Below are 25,909 nucleotides of genomic sequence, written 5' to 3' on the forward strand. Positions count from 1 at the left end.
AAAACTTTCTCCGGGGCCAACAAGAAGGTACGTTTTTGCTTTATTTACTTTAAACTCGGAGGTCAGAACGGTGTTGACTAATGAGGGGGTCAGGCTTCATGATAATCTGCTAATTGGAATTGTGAGTGGTACGCCAGACTCCCGACGTTTTCTTGACACGTATTTGTCGGTATATCCACTGCATCATAGTTGTAAGGTTTGTTGCCAACTGGCTCAAGTATCATATTAATTAATAACAAGAACAATTCGTTTGATTAGGCCGGTATCCTGGTATCCCCACAACTAATTGGTTGAAGTCAAAAAAGGTCACTGGACATAAATAAAATGGCCTGGAGTTACTGTAGAGTTATCTCACGTTGCTAAACACATAATAGAGTTGAACAAATTAGGACACTCCGAAAACTAAACGAATAATACTAAAATTACGAGACAGCATTGTTTTTGTCGTCGCTTTGCGTTTTCTTACAGAGTCATGAGCGAGTTTCTGATAACCCGACTCTCTGCGACGATGGCGAACCTCAACCAAGGGCGTGCCATCATGATTCAAGTTATTGTACCGTCTCCATCAACGAGTTTTTAGATGGTTTCTACCGCCAGACCCGACAGTTCGGACCCGGATAGAACAAAATAGCTCTGAGTTTGTTAAGTTTGCAATTGTAAAATTATGGTTGTTGAGTAATGTTTTCTTCATTTACAGCGCTATGTGTGTGGCATGGGTACGCTGTCGACATCCACTAGCTTTGTCAACATTGGGACCATACAATGAATGGCCAGGTCGCTTTTACACTGCGGACCTCTGCAGTAAAGATGCCAGCGGCAAGAAAACATTGTATTATTTCAGTTTTATTAAATTCTTTCCAGCCAGCTTAGTTTACACATTTATTGATTACAGTGCGGCTGTTAATATACAAGAAACCAGAAAAAAGTTTACCATCCATATGATGACACTTAAATATATTTCTCGCATTTTCCCTGGTTGCTCATTTTTTTGTTTCGCCACCATTGAACGCGAGCGGTGACTACCGCTTGCAATCCATAGTGGACATTTAATCTTGCGACGAGACTATGTCGACTCCCAAGTAATTTTATGGCAATTTTACCACAATATCTCCAAATTAAAAAGTAAATACTGCAAGCGCTTTTCAATTAGGTTGACAAGTACGGCAAGACAATCGCCTGGTTAGCTCGGGGCGATGCGAAGTATAGGGTTACGAATAAACATGTACACTTTGCAGAATTTGTAATATTAATATTTCACTTGTATTTGTGAGAAATGTGTAAAAGAAAGAGACGTAGTGATCTCAGTTCTTTGTCCACGTGATCGGGTCTATTATGACAACGTACCCATGTGATCAATTATCCAAAACATTGTGATACCCCGGGTACACGACAGCATTACTGCCAACTTTTAAGCTTAATAATGCATTGAGTTGTCACTATTCGTTTATCATTATGGCATCGGAGTTCAACTCATCTTTCCCGCCAAAAAAGGAAAGCTCGGTAAGATTTTTGTTTTCAAGCAGTAACTTGAAACATTTTTTCAAAAAAACTTTTCTTTTTCACAAACTGTCATCGTTTTATATTGAATAGAACCAAAATTTATCCCAAAATTGCGATTTTTTTTTTGTCTTTTTAAAAAAAATGGAAATAGCTGCATGGTATGATAATAGCCTGGAACGTGCGAATGAAATTGCTCTGTATCATGGAGGTGGTGTTTGTTCGAGTGTATACATGGAGACAGGTGATAGGCTCCCTATGTACTGTTGGGCTACGTAACGATGCTGCCAAGGACGATTGTTATAGTATGGGTTATAATAAAACGCAATATTCACATTTCTTTTGTTTGTTTGTTGCCACATATGTTGTCATCGCATTGACAAATATAAGCCTCGCAGAGGGGGTGTAGCTAAATGCATAGTGTACTTCGATATACTCCATTATGATGTGACTGAATAAAGGAGTGGATTCTGTGCTATACGTCCAGCTTTCCCCCTCGCTATTGTTATGTAAAAAAAAAAAAAAAAAAAAAAAAAAAAAAAACGCGCAAACTGTCAACTTTTACGCCTTTCATATTATTTAGCCAGGGATACAGAATCAAGGGGATAAAATGACCTCATTTCAACGTAAACGCTCAAAGCTGACGGTGTGTGTATTTTATATAAATATGTTACATTACAAAGCTAGTTTACTCTGTCGCATCCACACCAGCTTAGCATACATTATCCCAAGGTGTTGGATGCCGTGACAACAGCGAGCCTGCCTCCTGTCACTCACCGTCCCCTTTTCCATCATATTATTGCCAAGAAAGACGTATGGGTGAGCGGGTCAGCGCACCTTGCCCTTTCGATGATTTTTAGCTGATACGTAGAGCTTAGACAACATATTGTAACTGAGGTCAACTCCCTACATCTACCTTAGAACTTGGCGTATGTTCAATTTATTTAATAGAGCAGTTATCCGTTACTAGTTTTTTATGACAATTATTCTAGGACGCGAGTATTTTTTTGACTTAATGCGTCCAAATACATAGGATTTGAAAGTGATTACTTGGGAGATATGTGATATAATCAGATATGCTGTTATCGTACTCCATCTATATTGAAACAAAACATACATCTACTTTTACTAGGCTGATACCGTTTTGATATGTTTTCTTTTTTCAGCTGTAATTATGACTTTAAAACAAAGATATCCTATCTATCCACAACTATGTGATGTGTTGATGTATGCCAAGCCCAATCTACTACCCATATTTCAAAGTGTTCTCCTTCCAAATAGGAATGCTATATTGTTTTAAAAACAAATCACGACTTCGTTATATCAAACCGTGTCCATATTAACACACACAATTTGGTTTTGATACTTTTTATTGATAAATTAATTTTACGAATTTGTAAATGTACTAAATTAGTGAAGGGAGAACGTTTTAATTGATTGGAAACGTGCGCAAATGTTAGAGTTAAGTTCCTTTGTTTATTCAATAACATTTGTACAACAATAATTCTATATCCAAGAAGATAGAACATATATTCTACAACAAATTATTTCATTTTTTTTGGTCACATTACTGACACTAAAAATGTTACCAATATAACATATTTCTTGTTGTATACGGGGATCGAAGGATACACTCGCAGTCGTTGTTGGGAAGTAAAATGTCATACTGGAAGCAACTGGAAACAATTAGTACAGAAACTTTGAAAACAATTAGTGTTCCGTGTTGATAATATTGAAGACGATAAAGGTACGTGTTTTATAATTACCGCGACGAGAACAACGTCAGCGCGTCACGGAAGGGTCGCAAACAAACGAACGTTGGGGTTTCAGTGTATATGTATATGTATTGATTGTTGTTTCGAAATTGTTTACGTTATTTTAAAAGTCGATTATATGATGTTCTTTATTTTCAAGCGGGCTCACCCGCAAGCTTGACATATATCATGATACCATTGCAAGAAACAGAAAAGTTCACATGAGAAAAAAAGGTGGAATTTCCTAAAAATATGACATAACCATATACTTAGATAATATACCAAAATTAGGCAGGGAAATCTGCTCTGCTTTCATTTCCTGTACCCTATGCATGATGGGAAACAGCGAGGCTTGAAAAAAAGTAACGGTCACGTGATGTTATGGATTGAGTGATAATCCTGAGAGAGTCGCGCTAGTGTAGCAAACTATAAACAGTCTGTAATTCTATTACCCCCTAATATAATGTTATTACTGAAATGCACATCATAGAAATATCACCAAAGGGGGAGAAGAAGAGGCATTGACTCTGAAAAGAGCGACGCAATTAACGTCGGAACAAAGGTAGTTTTGATAACAAATTAGCCAGGATGTCAACTAGAAAGGGCCAATACACCCCACTCGATGTCATGCAATGCCCATAAAACACGGCCTTCGGCGACTAACTTTTAAATTCTTTTCCGCTTCGCTTTGATGAAATAAAACAAAAATACGGCATTGCAATGTTTTGTCCATTGACTGATATTGCGACTGTTAGTAAAACAAAAATAAATGTTTATATAAAATATGAGCGTGGCTGGTTAATTACAAAGTCATTTAATGGGCGACACAATGAATGACAATGACGGAGACCAAAATGTGCGCGCCAGGTTGCTATTGCTTCTTGAAAGCATGGCGGGTGGTATGGGTTTATTGAAAGGAGGCCTTTTACCAACCTTCTCAGGAAAAAAAAACGGGGAACAGTTACGGTAGGGCGGGCAATGTGTACATAGTAGGTTACTATTACATAATATATGCATATTGAAAATGTGATATTTGTTTTAGGCTGGCAATCAAACACTGTTTTTTATTCTTGTTACGCTTTCAATAATTTTTCTACGGATTTATCAATTGAAATGCGATGTCACTGGTGTACTTGCTATAGCTAACTGGTATAATCGGGGTTCTTGAAGCTCCAGCTCTCCGTTCGCGGCGACATTCGAGGTAGGGTGTCAACAAACCGGGCGCTGTTTTTTTAAACCAAACACTGTTAAGCAATAAACGGGTTGCTTTAGATTTAACAATTACTACTAGAGAGAAACTCCAAAAAAAATGTGTACGTGAAGTTTGTTTGGTCGGTGAAATCACCTGCCTATAACGACTACATCACGCTGAACGGATATTGCCCGCCTTAATCGATTCATATCAGCGGGTCAGATATTCATCGTTAATTTTTTTCGTGTAAATTATTAACAAGTATTTGCTCTGTGCTCTCTGGAAGATATTAGTCACACTTGCAAGATACTTTGTGGAAGCTCGGCGACTGAAAGTAATATACGCAATTTACCCAGATCAATCTACTATATTAGCGTGACATACTCGGTCCGGCGTCTCGGGCATGCACACCGAGCTGAAACGCCTACGTCCATGAAATGTATCTGTGTGTACAGAGGCGATTTATTGAAAACTAGAGGGCATTCTTTGAATCCTATGTGAGCTCCAGAGAAAGGAGGCTGAAAACCCAATTGAATTAGTGTACAGTAGCTGAATGGAGTTCATTTAATGAAGGTGTGGATCTCATTCTGTAATTGACCCAAGAACGCCAATGAAAATAAATATTATTCAGTATTAATGTAATAAGGAAGAGTGTTGCCAACGGAGTACTGATTTAGCGTCCCGGTTCGGGTACATGTGCGTGCGTTCTTCTCTGCGTTTAGTTTTGCCCAAGTGTTTCCATTCTCCGTATTCTCCGCGTACATGATTGAGTACGATCCAAGCTGTGATCGGTGTAGATGACATTTCCACCACTTAGCTGGAGTATCGGTGGAAAATTAAATCTCACCCCACAATAAAGGGTAAAGAAAGGCCTGCAACGATGCCAGGAGGCGCAATTTACATTAGCATCTCGTTGAGACAATCTATTTAAATGCGAGTATGGAAGGGAAGAAAATGCATTGGCCCGCCTCACCTTTGTTGACACGCACATACAGAGCTTTCAAGCGAAAATATGCGGAAAACAGGCCGAAGAATACAAACTTGAGCGACACAAAAGACCTGGCAGCTTTAGCTCCCCGAACGCACCAAAGCTAGGCACCGACTACCCCCGGGCCGTTACAGTGTGAAGTAAGCTAGCAAGCAAGGAGGGATGAAATCGGCTTCATAGACCCACTGTTAACGTGACTAAACGGTAGACTGAAACACGTGTACCAGTGGGTTAGAAGCTAATCGACGCCGTAGCGGGGCAGCTGGCGGTATGTCACTCTCAAACAAAAATCACGGAGATTTGACGAAAACATCTTTTCTGCCCAGGGGCGTCTCAACGATGCCGCCGACTGATGAGGGTTTAAAACACCAGTTTGTTTTAATAACTGAACACATCTCCGATTCGTTTGTTCCTTTCAAAAGATCCAAGCGCATGGCGTTTAGAATATGAATAATGTTCACTTGAGAAAATCTGAAATTAATATTTATTGATCAGATTTGTAAGCTGAATATCTATTCAACGTATTGTTGAAATGCACGCGCGTGTAAGTGTACCTAGGAATGATAGAAGTTGACACAACTGCTCCTTTATCATCAAGCAGTATGGTCGTCTTGGATGTACATAAAGATTTTATTTTCCCGCCAAAAATTAAACAATGAAAAAGTCCACCTTTGGTTTATTCTTTTAGTGTGCTTCGTCGTAATAGACGCTGTAATTTGGACACCAAAAACAAGTATTTACTAGAAATCATATCATATCGTTCATATTATAAAACACGAGGGCATTTTACATGTGTTTTTGTTGCAAACGAGCAACGACTGATGCCAGGTTATGGAGGATTGAGTTTAAAATATCGCGTATTTTTGTTAACAACAACAGTATCAGTAAGATGAATTAGGGTGGAATTAGTTGTAGCCCAGCCAGCTGGGAGTTGCCATCCTGCTTGTTCTCTCCCAATTTGACGGGGGCTTATAGGAAGACGACCAGACGCACCGAGAGATTAAAATGCAGGATACGTCGTCTCGCCCGGATGTTGGCATAGTGTGAGTTCGATCATGCGCAATGAAAAACGGTTCAGCGTTACAAAACGGCGCGAATCAAACGGTATCGATACAGGGATGAGTAAATAAGCCGACACTCCAACACTCCCAGTTTGAAAACGAGAACTCTTCTGATTTAATAATATTAAGTCTGTTGACGGGGGGGGGGGGGTTGCTTTGGCTTTGTTTCCCGCGATGATGATGTCATCCGTCACGTCACAATACAATCGCATGAATTAACTTCTGCATTTCCGTTTTTTTCTCTTGAAGGCCACTCGATTAGCAGTTTCTGCTAAAGAAATTCTACATAATAAGAGATTTTGTTTGACAATCTAGCTCATTCACAATGGGTGGCGGGGAATTCGTTAAATGCGTCATTTTCTTTTCTTTTCGCGCGGTCTTACTGAGACAATCTTTCTAATGAACCAGAAAAGTGGAAAAGGAAAGAACAATTAAAATAGTCGCTTCGAGATGTGTTTTTGATCACATGTTTGCGGTAAATAAAATATCTATAGACACGTGGACCGAGCTCACTTGTTTTTAGGGTTCTTTCCACCCCAAACTCCTCGACCACTGAACTAACGTACAACTGTACTGGGCATTGTTTATTTTTCTATTTTTGTGTAATTATTATTTGTGTAATAACGTGTTTTTTTTTTCATCTATCTTTTTTATATGCTTTAATGCAATAAGTTATAACGTTTATTTGAAAAGAATACATTGTTGCAATGTTTTGTCCAACCGACTGGCTATCCCGATTCTTGGTACTTTGGCCCACCGTGACGCCTAAATAAAGCCACATAATACATTTGCAAGAGAAAAGTATGTTAACACATCGGATGATTATTTACGTTACCCCAACCGATCCAATCCACCACTAGCGCTGCAACTTGAGTTACCAAAACAATGCTCCTGGCATCATGAACTCGACTGGGATACGTGAGGTCACAGGTACCCGGATGACATGATGAATATTAATAAGCTGCTGCCACCGGGTATAATTTGTTATACACGGGCATTACACGTTAACAACGACGTTATTGCAGATTCACAACCGATATAGACGCGACGAACTTTTGGCTTCGACCGAGACAACTTCAAAAGGAGAAAGTATTGGAGTAATAATTAAAAAACAAAAACCCCAAATTCGTGTATAACAGCGCAGAATAACAGCTGATCTGTCAGTGTGTACACAATATACGCACATATATTCGTCATTAACCCCAAACCAAACCAAATTATTTTATTTACTGATTTAGTAAACACCTAACAAATAACCTATTTTGACATCGATCAGCTAGCTTTAATCTGAGACATAAATCCTGTTTTATTATATTTTGATAAGATATTTTCATCCAACCGTGAAGCTATCCCAGATGATGACAGCGATACAGCGGAAATATAGGGGGGGGGGTTATTTTAGAAACTTAAAAAATCCGATCTATTGCGTGTTTTTTTACTACAGTGCACGGCATGTATAAGATGTACAGCCACACTTTCTCGCTGTAATATTTGAGGCAAGAAGACAGTAGAAGTCACCGTCGTAACCATCCATCCAGCCTAACTTGTCTCTTTTCCTTTCTCTCTCTCTAAATTTAATGCAAATTAGTCGAGGCGTCTTTCCATCAACTCATGCATCAACACCCCATTTAGAGGCACCTCAGGGAATCAGCGAGAAAGATAGTTTGGTGGCAACCCAATTACGTCTGTATATTTACCGGCCAATATACACACACACCAACTTGGAGATAATATTTTCCTACACGACGGAGAGATCGTCACGATAGATTAGTTCAGATCGATTATCAGTGAGAAAATGAAGTTGGGAGATTAGACAGAGATAGGTTTCAAGAGAGAATCCAGTTTACGGATTCATTTATAGTAAGCACTATGTAAGCGAAATCACAAAGACAACGGACATCCTCTAGGTGCTTGCTCACTCACTCCCATTGGTATTTAACGCGAGGCAGTGTGACTGTGATATATCATAGAGTACTAAATCTAATCATGCCAACTTCCGGCAACCGACAATTTTACTCTCGCTGCTCTTCACGCTTGTATCCAGGCGGCGATTGGTGGTGTGTCTGCTCAATATATGTTCATTGGCAATCCAATGATCGTCGTTTTTTTTCTTTCTCTCACTCCATGGAAGTTTCATAGGTCATGCTTTTTCATCCTTCTTTCAGTTGATGAAATCAGAAACTTTTCATGGTGCAGTAAGTATGTTCACCTAATGCGGTTGATTTATAAGTAAAAAAAAATGGGCCCAGCTTTGTGAAAACAATCACGCCAGACAAAATGTCTAGATGGGACGCTTGGGATGTGATTTTGCCAGCAAATTGTACTGTTCCGCATTGTCTCATGTGACCAGCGCCATTCATTGTAGAAAGTAGAAACCCTACATGAGCACGATTATGCCATTTTCTATAGCTATAATGCCGTCAACGGATAACGGGGTTTTCTCTATTATTCTTTGGGGAAATTTCCCATAAATATAACTCACTTATACTTTTAAAAGTGAAAAAAAAACACACACACACACATGCGCTCACAAATTGGGCAAATCCCCCGACCATGACAAAATATGAGGATACCCCACATGTCGTTAGGCCAGTCGGTGCGCCCTTCACCGGTAACTGACTTTGCGAGTATGGAAGACGAACTAAAACAAATACAGTTTATAGACTAAACCAACGATGCGGATGAGGTGTATTATTATTTTTTTGTTTCAGGAATTCATCATTAATCATTTCAATTTTGTTTTCCTATGATTGTCATATTGATTTTGTTCACAAACTATTAAATTATAATGAACCCTTGTCATCAGGAATGAATGTAACCTTCGCATTGATTGTGTTCCACGGTTTATTATTTTGTTCAATAAACGAGCGCACGAATCCGTTCAATCTTATCAACTCACACGACTGTGGGAGTACATGTATGAAATTATTACAACCATGAATTGACAAAAAATGACGTCAACAGAGGCATTGACAATTGATGGCTGAGTCTTATTTTAAAAACTATGTCCAAGAAAACATTTACGCTGTTCGATTAGGTGGGCGCGATATTGATCATCGTAGGAATATTTAGTCCCAGTTATTCCAAAATTTAGAACGGCCTCAGGTATACGGATTACCTGAACAAACAGATTTTACTATTTATACTTGGATGTGAAAATTTTAACCGAATTCGGAAGCCAATTAAGACATCTTGCTACGGTTTAACAAGATACTGTTGACATCGCGGCAAATTGGACAGTGCTACCTCTTCTTACCACGGGAAAGGGGGGTTAGAAAAAAAAACATTGGACAGCTGAAGCGCGGTCTATCACCCTGTGGTGACAAGACGTTAGGTGACTGGTGGTTATAAAGAAGGAGTTAGGGGGTAAAGAATAATTGAACAGGGCCTTTGGAAGTATTACCAGCGTAAAAGGGAGTACACGAAGAGCAGCCGAAGTGTCAATCGGGATATTTACCGAAAACTCGTCGGGCCAGACGAAAACCGAGACACATCAATGTAATGACGATTACCTCTACTTACAAATTAAAAAATTGTTTTCAATGAATAACCCCTTTAACAGTTCATGGGGCGACACATTCCACAGATTTCGCTAAATTATATAAAAACGCGATCGTATATAAAGTTTCTCCCAGATACCAACCAACATCATTCGTAGCATGGACAACTAGCCCTAATGCAGCTAAGAGTGTAGCGTGTGAAAACGATACGTCAAATGTATCATTTTTCTTAATAAATGTCGGCGGGGATTGATTCTCGGTTAACTCGGCGCACTTATGGGTGACATCATCCGAAATAAAATAGTCCAAATTCCCATTGGATGTCTTGGAGTGTTTAAACGATAATTATAACAAGCCCCCTTCCCCTAACGCAGGCACTCCTCACACCTCGTGAAAACTACAACTTACAAACTTAAAGTTTGAAATGTATTTAACACTTCTGGTGTTAGTACCCGTCTATGTAGTGAAACACTGTATATTGTGTCCCATTTCCCATCTCCCAATCTTTGTATGTTGCTATATTTTCACTCTTGCTTTCGACTCCCTGCATTGGAAATGTGATATACTGTAATTCTTGAACCAATTCTCACACTCTTTGTTTTATCAGCCTAATGTTGGTCCGTTGCTCACGGCTGACATGCTGTAACCCGGTTTTAGCAAAGGATTGACGGCTGATTTCAGAATTCACTCCACTTCCCGCAGGCACGGTTGGACACATATATCGTTGGTGAGATATCCAAAGAAGGCGAAACAATTAGAAATAAGCCGTCTACCCACAACGCGTGCCCTCTAGGAACTAAAGAAATTAAGGCGACCACTGAACATTTCACCGATAATTGTTGGGGGTACGCTACCCACTAGCAGGCGTTCATGGTTCGTCTCAAGAAGAAAAGTTGCGCCCAAGAAGAGGGAAGTGTCAGAACTAATGTTTGATTGTAGCCTGAGTATGCTGTCTGTCTGTAAGTTAATGCTCGGGATAGAAGTCAGCTATCTTTAATGCACTGATTAGATCAACGACTCTAGTTAAAACCCAATTAGTACTACTGGAAAAAGAACGCCTGGCTAATGGCGGTTGATTGGACTACCAAACATCGCCAAATCTCGAAGGAGGGAAATAACACGGGCGGGTATTAAATGATACCGCTGATAGACCCTCCCCTCTCATTAACGGCGCGCAACTTTACACCCTAATGCTCGCGTTGAAATTATATCTGCCTTAATATTCTCCATTACATGTTTGTCCCTGTCCGAGATAATTTTACCGTTCAAATATTAAAACAACAGTCTAATATTGAAGGGTCTTACACATACCCGTTTTCTACTTTGTTGATCATAGCTGATCCGCGCATAAATATACACAGACGCAAGAGACCATGCTAAGAGTACATGTAAACATTCCAAGCACGGAAATTCATCAGAAAGTCGACAGGGAATGGGGTAAATTCGAACAGGATCAAATGTTTAGCTTTCTTTCCTTGTAACTTAGTCCCGGCGTAAACAATATTGCACGAAGCATAATGTAACAAATTGGCCTTCCCACCACGGGTGCAAGTAGCTACAATGAAAACACCATCAACGGGCAAGACAGTTGGACTGGCCAGGTTCGCATTATCGGCACCACCTTTTGAAATATAAAGAAAACACCATCGGAGATTATCAGACTGGATCTGGACCAACCAGAGCTGGCGGCCCCAGGCGCTTAGCCTCGACATTTTAACCCAAACATAAGCTCTCCGCGTCAAACATTTACCAGTCGCTTATATGGTAACACAGAGAGGGCATGGAGAAAGCTAACATAAGTGCGAACACCTGCATTCATGCACAGATCAAGTTTTCCGAGCGAGGCAAATGTTGATTAAATTTGAGCATATTGATGAGTTTCTGTTTCCAGTGGTGCCCGACTCACTAGGGGCACAGTTAACGATTCGAACAGAAGTTCAGCACCCCATGTTCATGATGGTCTTGATGGCTCCAAGTCTGAACTTATGCATCCACAGTGGTACCTCATCAGATTGCAATTTTACTCGCTGACTTATCACTAACTAATATGTAAGCTAATCCAGCGTTAAGTTGGCTATCGCCATGGCAACCATCAGCGATAAGGGGGACAGTCTCTTCTTGCCGAAACCCCTATACTAATCTGTTAGAGATAGCCGATCAGCCTATTTCCAATGCATGGCTTGGCTAGATCATGAACAGCTTATTTTCACATGACTGTATACATCAACTAATGAGCCATTCCGCCCATGTTATTAGCAGTTAGTGTTGATTACAGATAGAGAGATACATTGTGCCCACAAAAGGAAAGTTCAACCAGCCAATGGCACAGGGTGATTGAAACCCCGGTGCAATTTTAACACAATGAATCAGACCAAGGGTCCTCCGTGAATTCAAATCATCAACACTCCCCCCTCCCCCTCTTACACCACCCCCGACTTAACATTTCCCAAAACTGCACTTCGGGTACGTCTCGGTAGAATATTTCACACAGGTCATGTTTCCTAAAGTGGCAAGGAGGTTGCATTGCTGTTTTTGCTTGGCACTTTTGTCGTTATCCCTCTCTCTCAGTAGAATGTAATGAGAACTTTGTGTTTTCAAGAGATTCGCGGGCCTCCGGCTCACAGTTCATATTTCTACCTCTGTCAATGTAAATATGAAAAGTAAAGCCATATGATCCATCGTTCCCATGAGAGGGAATTTGTACCTTCTCTCGTTATAACATCCTGTGTTATGAATGAAGCTCGGTAAAAAGACAACAACTTCAGAAGAGTGACTTATACGTGTATCTGATATCCGAGCGTGCTGTGACGACTTTTGTTTCCACGGGTTTCAGTTATGGAAACCTATAGGTGTTTTACTGACAAGTTTTGGTGTTGAATAACTCGATTTGTTTAAGGATGTAGTACACGTTAGAGGAAATAAGACAGATTAAGTTTTTTTCTTTAGATATGTAAGTCGCTAGAACCCGTATATGTTACTATGTTCTTATAAGTTGTAATCAAATATATGACAACTGGTTTCACATATTCAAGTTGCATGCAGAGACATGTGATTCCACAATAGTGAGGGATGTCAATCGTTTTGGATATTACTTGCCTTCTAGTCAGTGGATGAACCAGATTTTGTTGCACAGGCATTTTTCATTATATGAACTAAATACAGCATATTGTTTGACGATTATATTAAACGATTTGATATTTTCTACAAAATGGTATCTTCGCTCAAGGGATTAACATACACAAAGCTGCTACATTAATGCTGAGAATGACACAAACATTTTTTTAAATACATTTTATATCATCATGGCGAATATGTGTACACGTAATCAGATTATTTAACACACCATACCCGGGGTAATGCAAAATGTTCTTGTATTTATCGATGTTTAAAACTCGCATAGCAGTATGGATAACATACGGGTTTACTAACGCCATTTTTAAACGACTTACAGAGTTTATTTAAAATTAACTTCTATATGAAATTTTACAATACAATTCATTAATAACATACTATCAACAATAATAACCAACAATAACATGATACTATCACCAATAATAACCAACAGTAACATACTATCGACAAAAATATACATTTATATATATTGAAATTCGAACATACTTAGTAATCATACAAAACGAAACAAACAAGTGACATCAACAACGTAATTATTTTACTTCGTTGAAACAGACACTTAGACATTTTTATTGGAAATGTGTGTGTACCCCAGTATCATTTTCGGGAATTGCCAGTATAATTTTTCGTATTATTAGCGACCGACTTTTGAAAGAAAGAAATGTCGTGCTATGTATATATAGAACCCCTGCTACCAACATGTATGTAGTGTGTCAATTTACTCATTTGGTAATATATTGAATCATGTTAGCTGTATATATTCATACATTTCTATATTCAAGTACGTGTTTTCTGATTTACCCGTTCACTTATTGTAGTCCTTGTTTAGTTTCCAGGTATAACGTTACTGAAGGTTAACAAAGACGTTATACATCAGACAGGTCGCTTTGTAATATCTCAATATAAACGATTTCAGATAATGGCTTATCAAATTATGATTACGAGCAATCCATTCTGAAACTTAGTTCATATTAGGGATATTTATCGTATACATAATCCCCAGTGTCTAAAAGATGGCATAAAAAATGAACCAATCTAACCGGAAAACGTAGAAAACGAACTCAAGGTCGCATTCAGTTGTGCGTCACGATTCAAGGTGACCGATCCAGGTGACAACGGTCCCACCATGCTTACCGTGCGTAGCGATGATAATAATAAACACAGAGAACGTGATCCGATGTATGAATCATTAGTGAATGGTATTATACAGTCAATACGTGAGTGCGAGTGACGGGGTAAAAGACCGATCGGTTAAAGAACTGAAAAAAAAACCTTCGTCAAAAGTGAAATTAATTTTTGTGAAAGAAAAAGTGTTATATAAATTAAAAATGGGTTCAATGAGGGGCATTTATGATACTATCTGTAATTGTTATTCAATCCAAAACAAAAAAGATAATGGACTTGTGACTTGACGAGCGTCCATTCCGAATCAGTCTGTGCTGGAATTACAGAGGGTTGGATTTCCAAATAAAAACATGGTTATTTGTAGGATACGGAACATTATACTGATATATTAATGGAGGACGAATGCGAAGGCTGAACAAGGGTCAGCAATTATACCCAACTCAGCCTTGTGTCATCTTTCAATGTGATATGTCTAATACATTTGAAAAATACACTATTTATGGATTTGGTATAAATTAAATTTACCGTGGCGGATAATTAATACATTTTTTTTTCACAACCACGGCTTGGCACATGCGTAAACGCCACCATTGTAGATAATTATTCAGCGACACATAGACGAAACCACACGGTGATGTGTCTAGCATTAAGCCAGCTCGCTTTGTGCTTCTAACATCGACGCTTATTTGTTTTGGTAAAAGGGAGTTCCAATGCGCCATATTGCCCCTAAATGCCCGTATAATTGTCGGTTTTCCCTGCTAATTTTCCCCCTATTCATTGTTCCAATGGAATCTATTCTTTTCACAGACACAATGGAAAACAAAATACGTCTCGGCACTCGCAAGCCCTGGTAATCTAGGCCTGGTAACTACATTTAATAAACAGTGTCGAATTTGCCAATTTATCGAATGAATCTGCAAATGAAAGCCTTTAGTCTGATATCATGTTCAAGTGGGTCGAACGATGAGCTTTAGATTTGCTTCATCCGGTTACTATTATGATTCCGGTCATTCATTTTCAATTCAAACTTTTTTTTAATAAACTCGATAATGTATGCACACAAGTCTGCTTTATGACGTCCCCGGAGACACTGACTGATAACATAGCCCAGACGCCAAACGACTTAATTCCTCAACATAAGACTCTCCCCTTCGTTATTCCATTTTGATCCTCCCAGTAGTTTAGATACCGTGTATGTTCAACACAGTTTTATTTTCTGTTGTCTTTTGTCCAATACACATGTGACAATGGATACTGATTTGGGATTACTATCAATAAAGGGTGTCCAATAAACGTAGTATTTTAAATATATGGGACAAACAGTTATTTCGGCACATAAAGGTCTCCTGACAAGCCCGGCAAAAATACAAATTGCCATCATCTGTGCCGGATGAAAGTAGGTGTGAAAGAGCGGCATACTTGTAGGAGTGCTGCCTGTTTTCCTCCTCGTAGTTCCGGGACACATCATTACTGGATATCATAACGCACACACCACTTAAATGCACGGCTGGTATGAAAAACATGCAGAGACCTGTGATATCTTTATTTATAGAATGGAAAAAAATATGACTCTATTGATATAAGAGAATGGTACGTTAATTTCTAGTCGAGGCATGCAAAGGAATGACAACAGATCGTCACTGAGAGGGGGTTTCACTTGCATAGTGGCATTACTGAGCAAACAAGCCGTCACATATACGAGCGGATCATGGCAATGGCTAACGTTTATGTTTGAGCTCCAGTGACTAATAACTCAACAGTCTACCCTTTAGCTAGTAATGCATTCTATGTATTAAACGCAGAATTCCGGCAGCTGAAGACATTCTTTTCGCCCAGTGAGTCCAAATAGAGAAAAAATGTATTGCCCACAGGGAGGAAGGATATTTTTCTCTATTATCCGCCCTCATAATGGCCTAGACTAGTCATGGCTTTAAGGCCATGTTATAAACAGATTGAAAAAAGCTCGACAAGGGGAAAAGAATAGCAAAATCCTCTAAACACAGAAAAAAATCCCACTGAATTGAACGATTGTTTTCACGGATAAAATAATCAAAATAAAAAAAAACAGTCGATGATCGAAGATTCTGTTTAGTTTTAACTCCCCTTCCAACAAAAATAAGGGAGAAGAAACAACACCAAGGTATCACCAAGAAACGTAATAATTTGTTTCAAGGCTGGTAAAGCGATTCAACTTTAGCATAAGCTGTGGGTTTTGGCTTAGGACCATTCAATGAGTTTCAGAGACAATAAAACCATACTTATCGTTACTTGAGAAGGTTGGTTTTAATAGGAAAGACGAATGAAAGCATCCAGACTGAGACTTTACCAAGAAAGAAATGTAAATGCTCTCTTTAGTTGATTTCTTTCATAAAATTGCCCCTATTAAAAGCGTACCATACCGACGCTAACTTTACCCGAACAGGAGACTATGTGACTTACTTTCGCTTGAGCACATCTATATACCGATACAACATGTAGCACAATGCTGCCATAGGTAGAGTCTTCAGAACTTTTTATATGGGAAGGCTTAGGAGGCTTATCTTATACAAAGAAATTGCCTGGTAATTGGTTTAATATGCCATTTCTATCAGTCTCGCTTTCAAGATATTTTTCTGGCCCTGAATGGTTGAAGGTATGACACCTTTTCACGTTTTCGAGGGGGTTTGTGAGTGCTTTGATATACCAGCATTGTACGCGCTATGCCCAGTGTTTTAAAAGGGGGGATCACATGAACACAATTGAGAGTGTGCAAGCGTGAAATCTGCACAATATTGTTTAGGATTTAGACTTGCTTTTAAGTTTTCCAGCCTTTTAGTCGATTTCTGACAACAAAGGGCGTATCTTTTGCATAGTTCCTCGGTATTAAAACCATACCCCCACGTTTTATGACTGCGAGCTTCGGAGCTTCAACTGGACACGCTAGCTCGGGCAGCTGGGAGAAGGTGGATTACGGGCTCTGGGAAGACTCCAACGGTCACTGTAGGAGAAATTTACATCTGTGCTACTTTAGCCACATCTGTTTCTAGTATACACTCCACGCTGTTTCCCGTGGAAGGCTAGAGGGCTATATGTGCCATTCTTTTCCATTTACCGAGAAGCACGCGACTGCAAGACTTTAAAGGCGTACAGCGACTCGTCTTTGTTCGTCGCTGTTTTCACTCGCAAAAAGCCAAAAGAAATCTCAGTATCGTATTCTTGCAATAAGGGGTCTGCAAACATGAAATTCAGCTGAAAAGGAAAGTACCTGTTGACATATACAATGACGCGCATTTCAACCTTATTAAAGTTTGCGGTAAACAATTTTGCATTGGCATATACGTAAACATCGTCATTAAGGTGTAAAGAATACGTCGGATTGGCCCGCGGGGTGCAAGTTGTATACTCGATATTTTTTCAGCTTGTAAACTAGTCAGAGGGTGACAGACTGATTGAAGGTTCGATCCGCCTAATCCCGTCTCCCGCTGTTGATTAATGAAATGCACTATTTAGTAACCCTCCCCAGCAATTAGTAGAACTATTCAGTTACCAATTTCGATTGAGAAAAAATATACAAGTGCGCTCGGTTTACTTGTCTCACGCGGCGCCTGAGATTCACATGCTACAAGTGAGGCCTATCAACTTCGCCTCAGTGTCCCAAATTACGCATATCGCCTTTGTTCAAACCTATCCTTTTTCAGGTATCCTTTACAGCCAGCTATGCGAACTCGATGTGTCAAATGCACGGTTTGTTACTTATTTACTCCAACGCTCGGTGGTGTATCTTCTCATTGCGGAGAAAAAAAACTCGGCTCATTAAAACAGCTACACACTTTGCGTCCAAATAGCAGGCTCTGTGTAGTAATATATGACGCCATGAAAGATAAACGTATTTGCAATCCGAGTTACACAACTGTCATTCATATAGTTGCACCAACATGTTACACAGGCGACTCCGGAGCGACGGTGAAAGACAAGAGAGGGCATCAATATTAGAATGGATTTCAAACCATTGTTGTTGATAGAAAGAATCCAAATCTAAATGTCTTGAAATAAGTTTCCGTTGCGAAAAAAAAGAGTGAAACAAACACATTGGATGGTGTATCCAATCTGTGTGTGCGTACAGGATGTTGTCTATTATTCTAGTATAGCGAAATGACAGACGTCGATCACAGCAGAGAATGGCATCAATGGTTGGATGGATTGAAAAAAAAAACTTGCAGGATGTAATAATGTTTTACTATGGATGCCGCTCGTACATGGAAATGCGTCAATTTGCTATGAAAGCAAGGTAGACGAATAGACCCCATTTAGACTGCACATGGTGACTTTCTATGCAAAGTCGATATGATACACCATATTTGGTTTACACTGTTTCCGTCATCTCAATATAACATTAATGAGCAATACATGATCACAACTCGTATTTTTTCCGAGTTATTCTGAATTAAGTACCAAGCGTGGTCGGCAGTTATTTTCTTTCCCTTACAAGTGAATTGTACGCCGGCCTCTCATCACACACTCGTTGCTAATTTCTTGTCCTTTTTCTTTGTCCCCTGAAAAGAGGCAGAGTTTCCGCTCGTCGTTTCGATGACACGGAGCGGGGGACTGCTAAAGTCTTTAGACTCTTGGGTTTTGAAAAGAGACAACGGTGCCTGAAAGACAATTCAGACTGTGGAACATCTCGACATATTATGTCAATCAAGAGTTAGCTGTATCCTGCCGTTTGATGTCTTTTAACGTGAAAGGCGGAGGTACATCGAGGAGTATCATTCAAATCAAGGCCCTGTCGACATTCAACTATAGCCAGCGACACTAGGGTATTCGCACTATTGCGATCAAGTCGTCAACTGAGGCAATGTTTCTTTTAATAATGTTGCTAGAGACACGTCGGGCTGATTCCGAGAAGCAACTAGAGCATTTATCGCCTAAAGACTGGTATAAGTAAATTGTCACACGGGATGAGGCACTGGAAAAAGACACCACATACTGTATATATGTAAAACAGTTTTAAGCGATTTAATTGAATTGAATTCCTGACATGAACTCAGCACTGAAAATACTCATTTTGGATATATTAAGGTCATTTATGTAATTGGCATGTCAGTTTACAACGAGATGCAAACAATCGAAATGAAACAAGAAACGCAATTCATAACGACTAGATTTGAAATGTATGATCATTACCCATAACTCCTTTCGCCCAAGAAAAAATACGAAAAGAAACAAAATAAGTGTCGAGAACTTTTTAACAATTTTATGAATGTATCTACGTATCATCTCGCCAATGTTAATTAAGCAGAAACAATTTATGAAACAGATGTAATATGGTATAGGAATGTCCACTACTAAGAGGTTCTGACACTAAGATGACAGCATAACAACTATTTTTTTCCCAGACCATGTCATGTTTTCCAGGTTCTCACATTACGCTTTTCTCCACACGCGAGCGTTCCTATCTGGGGACGAGGTCTTGATTAAATTCCCTTTGTAAGCAGGGGTGATATTAACCCGCCAATGAGAATTACATTACAATCATGCAAAAATGCGACAGCAAGGCCGATCCAGCTGACAATGTACGGCTTTTTTTTCTATTACAATACAAGAAGCAAGGGAGAAAAAAAAATCCGACGAGATCAAATTGATGTCTGTGTTAGTGAGATTCAAGACTCTGACTACAATCAACTCTTACGTAAATCTAAAGTAAATTGCTCGTTGCATTTATCTCTAACTGGAATTACTTATAAATATGCCTTTTGGCTATATCTTATGACAACATTCTTTTTCATCAATGATCCTTTTACATCTCGGCTATCATTATCTTGCCTTTTATTGCGGTTGAAATGCGCCACGCTACCGGGTGAATGCGATCAGCTAAATTACTGAGAATTTTAGCAATTTAAGCCGGTGTTGTACGATAGCCCGAGAACGATATTAGTAAGAGATTTGCGATGATCAGAGGGAGGAGGTTGTCGGGTGTGCCCTAGTTTATCTATCCGTGTTAAACTTCCCTCCAAGGCAACATAAAACATGTAGCAATCACTAAGTGAGATCACGACATTAATCCCCTAACACGAAAAATTGAAGACCGTTGAAGTAAGTGATTGGATATGTTGTGTGCGTACAAGTCAACTCGGGTGTATCGCGCTGGGTCTTAGCATAATCGTTATGATTTCAGCAGACCCAACCCAGGAACGTGAGTGATATCTTGACTGCAATGAAATCAACAAAAGTAAACGCATCTTTATCGCTTTCATAGAGAATGTTAAACGGACAATAACGTATTAAGCGAGTAGCCTAGTCACGAAGATTGGACGCTGATGGAGACAGATTGTTCTTCGCAGTATTACTTAGGATTCTACTTTATAACATGATCCTTAATCTCCTCCTATCATTCTAAAGCTGCCAGAGAATGTCAATCACGTGAACGCGTCATTGATGGCGGAGTCACAATTACACAATGAAAACAGACACTTTCCCGAGCACCTATCGCGCTGGTCGTTCAGACGCTAGCAGGCACGCACCCTACGTCGCCAGTTTGAAATGAACACATATATCCCCTAACTCATTGGTATTGTTTTGGGTAAAGTAAAACAATGAAAAAACTTGTGTATACGTTTCCAAACATAGAGATACCATGTACTTCGATTTTACGTTGTGTACGTGTTTTTTTTCTTCGAATCAGAACTATTGGTTGTCAAAGAAAATGACATTGATATCACATACGTATCGCCACAAAAGTGGATTCATTAAATTGACACATGTTTTTAGGGTAATTACAACTATTCGCATATTCATAATACTAAAAAAGTAACATTTGGCCGAAATTGACTTCACTTCACGAAATGTCCTACGGACGACATTGTTGGAGTGAGTGACAGTTTTAACACGGTAGATGTAATTAGTTAAAGATACTTGTTCCATCTGCGCCACTGAACTTAATATTCATTGATCTTTCGTTTGATATCATTCTGTAACTGAAGACCGTGGAAACTTTGACTTCAAACTGCGTGGCTCCGAGTCGTAATGCGCGAGTTACTAGAAAATAACAATATTTATGTAGCGATTGTAAAAGATTCTCAAATCAATTGCTGTGTCATTTATCGTAAGTCGATTTGTTTGGAAAACAATTGTACAGTAGTTTGTTCTTAGCAACTTATTAAAAACTAAAACTCCTGCCACGGCAAATAAGATCAAATAACAGTATATAGACAAGTTTTACATTTCTGGCAATGGCCATTTAGCAGTAGTACACATACAGTGAAAGTTGATCTGTATTCACCATAAAATACATACACTATTGCGTGTATGTGCGTACTTTCCTCTGCCCCCACCCCAAGTCATCCTATTGCATAAGTTGTGTTGATATTGAATTGCACAGTTTCCCCCCATGCCACATGATACGTAAACAGGTATATTTCGACATTGCTTTATATTTCGTGAGCGCAACGGCTTGCTTGTGTTCAAGATTATACAAAGTGTTTTTTTTGTATTTATTTCTAATAGTGTCATTGGAATACCTAGTTGAGCTACATAACACTTCGAGCTGATGGCGAGGGCGATGGGGAAGGCATGGGTGAGTTGATATAGAAACGAATTTCATTTTATGAAACATCCCACCATTCCCGAAAGCTGATCGGAATCGTCGATCCCTCCCCCTCCTACTTGAAAGAATATAATCGTGCGAGCGGTGTTAGACCAATAACGGCTAATTTCCCCCGTCACGTGTACATGGCAGAAGAAGAATGGAAAAGTTTGCCCCCCAAATATTGACTTTGCTCTTGATGAATAATAGGGGTACTTTGAACGACAAGTTGTGTATTGGTACATCTGCAATTGATTATGTTAACTGACGAGGTGTGGCCGTCGATGAATGGAGTAAAATAAACACAGGTGTCAATACCAAATACAAGTTCCATATCGAATGGTAAACAAATTATCAAAAACTCGATTCCTGTGTATCTTCTCACATTGAGTATAGAAAGAAGGTATTGAGGTTCAAGTGCATGAACATATGCTACCAGGCCTTTATTTAAACATCTACCGGTGTAAACACACATTGAAAAGAACAATGACAACACGGTCAAGTTAAAGACGTGTCGTGTTGCCATAGTAACGCGGAAGTTGGGAGGAAATTCACTTTTTGAATATTAAAATGATCCTTATGTGTGACATATTTATCAGTATAAATATTTATTTTGATTGAAAAAGATACTAACCCGTGGCACTGGTTAATGCATACACACATATATATGATATATAATAATAATAATAATAATAATAATAATAATAATAATAATAATAATAATAATAATAATAATAATAATAATAATAATAAAATAAAAACGTCTCCAGCATATGACCACCTCAATTGTAACAACCTTAACGGATTCGGAGTGCGTGGTTTTAATGAATGTTGTAGAGAACATTGAGAAGTGCCAACAAGCCAATTTGGTCGCGTCAACTCAACTTTCATGAAACAAATGCACAACACATTAAGAACAAATTGATTCATGATCACCAATGATTGCAGCCGTCATCATATTGACCATACTGGTACTAAGAGTCAATTTCGGTTGATGCCTGTATACGATAAGTAATTGTAAAATGTAATGTTATACGGGTAAACATTACATAACAGCATTTAAAAATCTTACAAACGCGAAGTTGAACTTCACGGGACTTTTCCGTTTCAACACGGATCGGGACGGGACTTTCTTCGTTTTTTTTTCTCAATATAAACGGTGGGTTACTATGGCAATGGTCGAATTGCGGATTAACGGCGGAGCAAGTGCGTAGTTCAATTCCAGCGTAAATCACTCTCATTATTTCACAAGATCTTGTGACAGCATGTAACGGATGGTACATTCATTTCTTTTTTATTCCTATACATTCAGATCGGAAACCGGGAACAATTTGAAGGGGTTGCCTTCCGTCTGTCACCTTCGCCATATAGCATTGTTAAAAAGGACTACTGCCGTCGTTTTGCATTTGAGTGAATCCACTTGACGTGAAGTTGGAGTACTCAAGCTCTGCTGAAAAAGAACCACACTAGTGTCGTTTCGAATATAATGAAAATAAAATACGAAAATAAAATAATATTGCAACTCGATCCTGTTGTGTGTGGTGACTGTCACTGAGTGACAATGGGGGACACGACACGGCTCTGTTACAGCTCGGATACATTTCCATTTATAAGCCAGATATTTTTTTTCGCATAACAGCTCACAATCTAGTATCGATGTCGGTGTAATATATGTTGGAATCATAATCACCACACTCTTCACATTAACCGTAGACGGGGCGTGGAAGGGGACAGCGAATAGAATAGCGATCACCATCCGGCAATGGCGACCTATGCAGTCAGGCTGCTGCGTGCTTTTGAAACATTTTGACAACGGCGACATCTGGCGCAATTGTCATCGTCAACAAAGATAATGGTATAAGAGGGAAAAAAAGAATGGATTTTGGTGAATGCTGTGGATGCGACGCGATGACTTCATCTTACGGTTCCCAGGAGAGGAAGAGAAAGTGAGATATCATATGTGGATGCTAGATGGCGCTGTCGACCAATCTCTCGTCAAGCATGACACCCACCATGTACAATATTATGGAGATTTGCTGTCCATGCATGGTCAACAAAGACCGCGGTATAGTCAGATATACCAGATATATGAACAGATATTGGGAAATTGTGCACCAGGAAAATATCACCGAACACAAATGAATGGTTATAGAGATTAAATCACTAGTTAAATTGTATTAAGTTTTAGTCGCTTCGTGAAGTAAAATCGCCCAATGAACTAGTAATGTCGCAACTATCGCCAAATTCGCGACAGAGCCCGTTGAAATTTATCAGTAGATATTCCTCATTTCATCTTAATAGAACTGCATTTAAATCTCAACATAAGGGGTATATGCAAAACCATCATTCGGAGAGAAGCTGTCTTCCCCGGTCGGCTGCATAAATCCCACAGTTTCCGAGCATTGAACTTTGAACTGCCAACACGACAAGCGTCATCATAAATTCAAGTTGTCATTGCAATTACATTTCTTTCTCATTATATATTTTTTAAATAAAATTTGCTTTTCAACAACCCCACAGTGTCAACAGATCCGAATCGTGTGAACGCCGACCTGACAGCTTCATTCTTAGAAAGACTGTCAGTTTTAGACGTGTCCATACGTGCCTGTATGACATGCAGTGTGTGATCGGTTTGATGCGTGTCACTAGCAATTACCCACAAATGACGAAGTTTGCGTTAAAAACAACGAATGGTTATACAAGTGTCGAGCGAAAATTCATATATTCGAATGATCACCACGCGAAATTTAACAAAAATCTAGACGAAGGCGTCATCTGCGGCCGGACATTGCTATGTTCATCCAGCGGCCCCTGGCATTCAGGTTAATCACTTCCAGCCCAAGTTTCATCGTAATTGAACGAGTCTCGAGTAATGAGTCACAATAATCACAAGAGTGTGGTTCTTCGGGGCACTTGTAATCTTCCTGTGGTTGTGTTTAAATTTCCTCCACAGGAGGGGAAGTTTACTCGAAGGTAAATTCATCACAGTGGACGCCAGACGTCCAAGTATATAACAAATAAAACAACTCTTCTTTTGTTTTCGTTAAGAAGGAACTTGAACTAGAAAGGATATTGCAGGGTATATTGCAGGGTCTGTGCGTGACTTTAGGCTATACAACTTGAGTTTGGCTAAGATTATTTGTCGTTGCTTTCAAAGTATGTCCGTGTACAATACGGTGTACAATATTTTTCCGTAAAAAAATGAAATGTTTTTTTGTTTTTTTTTAAGTACCGGAGGGACACCGAAGAACACCTTTCACTCTTGGAAGCTCCCGGTATTGACAACTCCGTTAACAGCGGCTTATTCATCTTAGAAAACGATATCAGTATGTTGCGTTATACTGAACCGTGGCCACAATGGACTACTAGTGGGGTATGTCACAACCCGTACACCAATAGAAGTGTAACTGATTGCGACGTAAACGCGGTGTACGATATCAACTCGATGCAGAAGCCTTATCGTGTAAATACAACTAAAAAAACGATACAGAAAGATATTGACCCGAATCACGACTGTGAATACAAAATCAATTATTATAGAACCGCGGTTTAATATCCCTCATATCGCCAATAACTGCCACGTCAGAATGTGCCTTTCACGTATTATGAAAAAAAAAAACGCGACGGGAGAGAAAAAAGAGCTGACTGACAAGCCGTGTATCATCCAAAGGTGAAACGAGCTGTAGTGGAACAAGGATTAAGTCATAACAGTCGCACGCGATTCTAGTATCTTGGGTCCATTTAGTAAAGCAGAACGACGCGCAGTTATGTTATCTGCGCGGTCACGTGACTCAACAATACTCTCGGGAGAGACCTGCGTTCATTAAACGCCGGGGAAATTGTGTTTGCTATGTCGATATTAGAAATTAATAATGAACTTGAAGATGAGAGGATATGACTGATATTGATCACCATCCATTACGATACCTCGGACTTGACCGCAAACCTCTCCATTTAGTAGTTCAATGACTTGCTTCCAGTTCAACAACATATACGATTAATAGTTAGAAATCACAAAATTAAAAAAAAGTAGAGAAGTAGAGAAGATTTATTGAGAATTGTGTTTAATTAGTATTTAGTGGTTACTTAGCAATCAACG

The 25,909-nt window shown here is 39.3% G+C and overlaps 1 protein-coding gene across 1 annotated transcript; it reads left to right on the top strand.

Annotated features, from left to right (window-relative positions):
- LOC144352763 (uncharacterized) lies at positions 1–25,855 on the top strand. The gene is made up of 3 exons (XM_078009604.2): positions 1–27; positions 21,732–21,801; positions 25,040–25,855. The coding sequence occupies exons 2-3, from the start codon at positions 21,775–21,777 to the stop codon at positions 25,361–25,363; spliced, it is 351 nt and encodes a 116-aa protein (XP_077865730.1). The 5' UTR covers positions 1–27; positions 21,732–21,774; the 3' UTR covers positions 25,364–25,855.
- The last annotated feature ends 54 nt before the right edge of the window (positions 25,856–25,909 follow it).

Source organism: Saccoglossus kowalevskii, chromosome 2 (assembly GCF_978046115.1).
Source record: "Saccoglossus kowalevskii chromosome 2, keSacKowa6.1, whole genome shotgun sequence".
In the NCBI taxonomy this organism is placed as follows: Eukaryota; Metazoa; Hemichordata; class Enteropneusta; family Harrimaniidae; genus Saccoglossus; species Saccoglossus kowalevskii.